Source organism: Oncorhynchus nerka, linkage group LG17 (assembly GCF_034236695.1).
Source record: "Oncorhynchus nerka isolate Pitt River linkage group LG17, Oner_Uvic_2.0, whole genome shotgun sequence".
Taxonomy (NCBI): domain Eukaryota; kingdom Metazoa; phylum Chordata; class Actinopteri; order Salmoniformes; family Salmonidae; genus Oncorhynchus; species Oncorhynchus nerka.
Genome location: NC_088412.1, coordinates 13,382,697 through 13,386,791, shown reverse-complemented (window position 1 = coordinate 13,386,791; position 4,095 = coordinate 13,382,697). Strand labels below are relative to the sequence as shown.

The 4,095-nt window shown below is 42.9% G+C and overlaps 1 protein-coding gene across 1 annotated transcript; it reads right to left on the bottom strand.

Annotated features, from left to right (window-relative positions):
- Positions 1-317: 317 nt before the first annotated feature.
- On the bottom strand, positions 318-3,584 carry LOC115144727 (zona pellucida sperm-binding protein 3-like). The gene is made up of 7 exons (XM_029685768.2): positions 3,044-3,584; positions 2,705-2,823; positions 2,516-2,619; positions 2,057-2,234; positions 1,387-1,626; positions 1,151-1,242; positions 318-818 (listed from the first exon to the last, which is right to left on the bottom strand). The coding sequence occupies exons 1-7, from the start codon at positions 3,542-3,544 to the stop codon at positions 769-771; spliced, it is 1,284 nt and encodes a 427-aa protein (XP_029541628.2). The 5' UTR covers positions 3,545-3,584; the 3' UTR covers positions 318-768.
- Positions 3,585-4,095: the final 511 nt, after the last annotated feature.

Here is a 4,095-nt window from a genome sequence, read left to right as displayed (position 1 = left end):
CGAGTTTTAATGACTCCAACCTAAGTGTATGTAAACTTCCGACTTCAACTGTGTGTGTGTGTAAATATATATATTTCTCTTAACTGTTATATTATCTTACGTTATGCCTTCTAATTATTGCCTCTTGGTCTGAAAATGTATTAAAAAGCATCGGGGTCAATATCACAAAGCAGTACCATTTGGACCATGCTACATTTTGATTTCAGAATTTGTATTCTGTTTAACTATACAAAGGAAATGTTAAACTTGTAGGAACAGGTTGGCCAAGCTTCAGCACTTATATAATTATAAACACAGTCAGTGAATCAGCCATAAGATATGCACTTAACTCTCTTTAATTACTTTCATTGGAGTATTTTAATAATATGTACATTTTCATAAAGCTATTCTGTCCATTTGTTCTGGTCAAATTGTAAGGAAATGTTGTATACAGTGTGTGGTTTGATACAGAACTTATTCTAATTTGCACCTTATCCTTCTAAATTGAGACAGGTATTAATTATATTTTATCCAAGTTCATGTGTATGGTGTCAGCCCTGTCTTACTCTTTAAAATACATGACACAAATATTTGATATTTGACAATGTAACTGAATTCATTTGAAAAAGATGCCAAGATAACAGGGTGGACAGCTAATAACAGGGTGGACAGCTAATAACAAATGAACTGTACTGGCAAACCAAGAGAAGCATACAGCACATAACCATTAGGTTGTCATTTTCTCTATAGCCTATTTAAATGTCATGATTCAGGTAGATCACGTCAACACTACTGGATGGATATGGGGCCAAGGACAGCGTCGGATTCCCACTGCACATCTGGGGAGAGAGAATGCAATATTAAGAGGACTAGAATTATCATAAACATGAGATGTATTGCCAATGTTTAAGAATGCGCAAAACAAAGTTCCTCAAGAGGCAAACATCCAATTGAATGATGATCGCACATGTGAGTTAGGCACACAGGGTCAAGCCACAGTGCAGCACTACTGGACGGGGAGAGCAAGGTGGGGTTAATAGCCTTCCTCAAGGGCACAAGGATAGGAGTTCTCAGGATCTGGCCCAGCAGTCCTCAAGTTGCCAAATCATTTGTGTTGAGCCTCAAGGAAGCTGAAATGTTGAGCCAGTGAATTTGAAAACTCAAGTCATACCAGCGTGGATGGAAATAGCTCTGGCCCTTCTCATGGTACATGTGGTGTCACAGCAACCACACACCTGGTCATCCCCATCTGCAGACACCCACCTGTGAAAAAAATAATTGCTTTACCAGTATTCAGTAGACCTGAAACAAGAAATTGAAGAACAATCCTGCCAGTCCAGTAAGAAATGTGCTTCCATTGCAAAAATCAACACACCCATCAGAAGAAAAGTCACACTATACATTTACCCATTGACAAAGGAACAGGCCTTGCCCTCAGCATAAGTTGGGGAGGAAGCTGCAGTGGCCTTCAGGTGGCAGGTTATGTAGATCAGGTCCATTTTGTCCTGGCTAGTTTTGCTGTTGCTTCCAGGGCCAGCATACTGTGGTTTGAATATGAAGGTCTCCAGCTGGATCTGAAGCTTGTGGTCCTGTGAGCGAGGCAGGAACTGGGAACTAGTGCCCATCAACGCAGCATCAACTAGACACCTGAAGAACATTTCAAAAGGAGAATGTGCAGTAACATTTGCAACTTCTATGGACCATTTCAGTAGATAGAGATTACTTCTAGTTCTGGACAAAACATTATAGTTAGTGGAGAACCTCAATTAAAAGGCATTTGTACAGAATTAGGCTCATCTGCTTTTGCCAGTAAGCTGTATGAAAGTAGTTGTACAGTCATAGTTTGTTGGTATATTATTTTCAGTAAGAAATGTGGAATTGGTATTTCAGTTCATATTTAGCAGACACTTCTATCCAGTGCATTACACTAACGTTGCTAAAATGACAGTCGGCAAGCAGAACCCTTAATATAGCATCTCAGCTAAATCGGTGTTAGTAAGACAAAAGTACAGTTAGTTTAATTCCTGATCCCAAACCTGGCACGCGCCACCTTTGAACAATGCCCTCTCCGACTCACCCGTCATTCTCAATGAATGAGTATATGGGCTTAGAGTTTATGTCAGGCACCAGAGTGGCAACACAGCTTTCCACAAAAACCCGCAGAGGCACATGGTGGTACTGCAGGATAGAGGCTTCCATGCGAATCAGGTCACCTAGGAAGTACTGACTGGAGGCCCTTTCAATCTGCCAGTCGTCTAGAAAGCAAAAATCTGTGTAATTTAATAGCATCTTGACAAAGAAACCCCCAAAATTATAGACTTCACATTACAATGTAACAACCATGTCAGTCATTTCTGGGCTACAGTAGACTGCTGCAAGTTGTGTGTAGCATTCACTGGGACCAGCAAGTGTCAACCCAGCACCTTAACCATTACACCAAGAGAACCAAACCGCTTTGCGAGGTTGCTAGGTGTTGGTTAAAGGCGCTACCATACAGACAATAATAGTAATAATTAACAGACATGGAACTACCCACCAGTCATGAGCTTGAGAGAAAAGTAGAGTTGCTCCTCAACTAATTTAGAGTCTGCAAAGAGGGTCCAGGTAGGCTTCAAGGCATTGCTGCTCACATTGAGTTTCCTGCAAGGGGAGAAATGGACATTAGTCATTGCAAAATTAACTCCATGTCTATTCACCACAAGTCATCTGCGTGGAGAAGTCTCACCTCTTGTAGTGGCACTCAATGCCTACAACAGCCTCAGTGGTCCTTACAACAGGTGTGTTGGCAATATTGCTTGGTTTGTAGAGCAGGTAGAAGGTATAGATGAAGGCATCCTCTACCATCTGTGAAGTAGTAACAAAAAAACAAGTGTTTAAAGCAGTTGCTTTAAATAACTCCATTTCAAATAATGTTTTATTTGTCACATGCTTTGTAAACGTGTGGACCAAATGACACTTAATTTAGAGAATAAAAAGTCCAAGACTAGGCTTACTATGTGTCCAGGAAACCAGTCCTGAGATGTCAAATATTTTAACTGGACATTTAGATTTGAACAAAGGCTACCTCCAGTTTGCTGCCGCATCCCTGCAGCTCAGACTCAAAGATCAGCCTTTGGGATTCGACATCCTCCCCAACTGCAGCACAGCCCCCCAGGGTGAGGTGTGCCGGCTGGATGAGTTGCCCAATACCAAACAGATCCTGCTTGACCTCCACCAGGACCAGATTCTCCCCACATTTGACCCCCACCGTGTTGGCAGGGACAGTCTGCTTCAGCTCAACATTTCTCACGTCAGGCTTGGCCTCTGGCACTGGATCATGAGGAAACGTCCAGGTCAGCGGAGTTTCGAAGCCTTGCTTTGACTGGAACACTGAATCCTGCTTCCTGGGTTGCAGCACTGCAGATCTCTGGTTCTGGAAGTACCTGGGTTGCAGCACTGCAGACTTTTGGAAGGCCCTGGGGTTCAGAGCTGCATGAGCCCAAGGAGCTGACAACACAGCATCCCAGAAACATACAAACGCAACAACCACTGCCAAAAGCTTAATTAGCACCTGCTTTGATCCCATGGCTGCAAATATCAAATGCTGAATTCACAACATCTCCTTGGGTGTCTAGGAAAAACCTTTTAAAGCCATCTGGTTGAACGTGAACCCGCCCCTTCATTAATTAGTGTAATCAACCTCAAGACTGTGCTCATTAAAAGGCCCTGTAGAATACTTAAGAAACGCATCCTTCCCATTGAGCAGGGGTGGGCAACTCCAGTCCTCGGGGGTCTGATTGGTGTCACACTTTTTCTCAATCCCTTGCAAACTCAGTTGATTAATCAAATTGCATTCTAAACTGAAGATCATGATTAGGTGATTATTGGAGTCAGGTGTGTTAGCTGGAGCTGGGGTAAAACTGTGACACCAATCAGGCCCTCAAGGACTGTAATTGCCCACCTCTGCCATAGAGAATGACAGAGACCTCTTGTGGCCTAAAGGCCATGTCAGCATGGCCAGCGCCATTGAGGGCTTCCACCATTTTAAAGTAGTCAACTGGGTGGGGACTTCCAACTTCATTGGATGATCATCAGGAGGGATCAACCAATCGTAAAGAAGAAAATCACTACTTCAAA

Excerpts from the sequence above, each read along its gene's own strand:
- LOC115144727 (XM_029685768.2), bottom strand. The coding sequence starts at position 3,544 with ATGGGATCAAAGCAGGTGCTAATTAAGCTTTTGGCAGTGGTTGTTGCG. Across the intron at positions 2,824-3,043 it reads GATGCGGCAGCAAACTGGAG|ATGGTAGAGGATGCCTTCAT; the intron begins GTAGCCTTTGTT and ends ACTACTTCACAG. Across the intron at positions 1,627-2,056 it reads TCATTCATTGAGAATGACGG|GTGTCTAGTTGATGCTGCGT; the intron begins GTGAGTCGGAGA and ends AATGTTCTTCAG.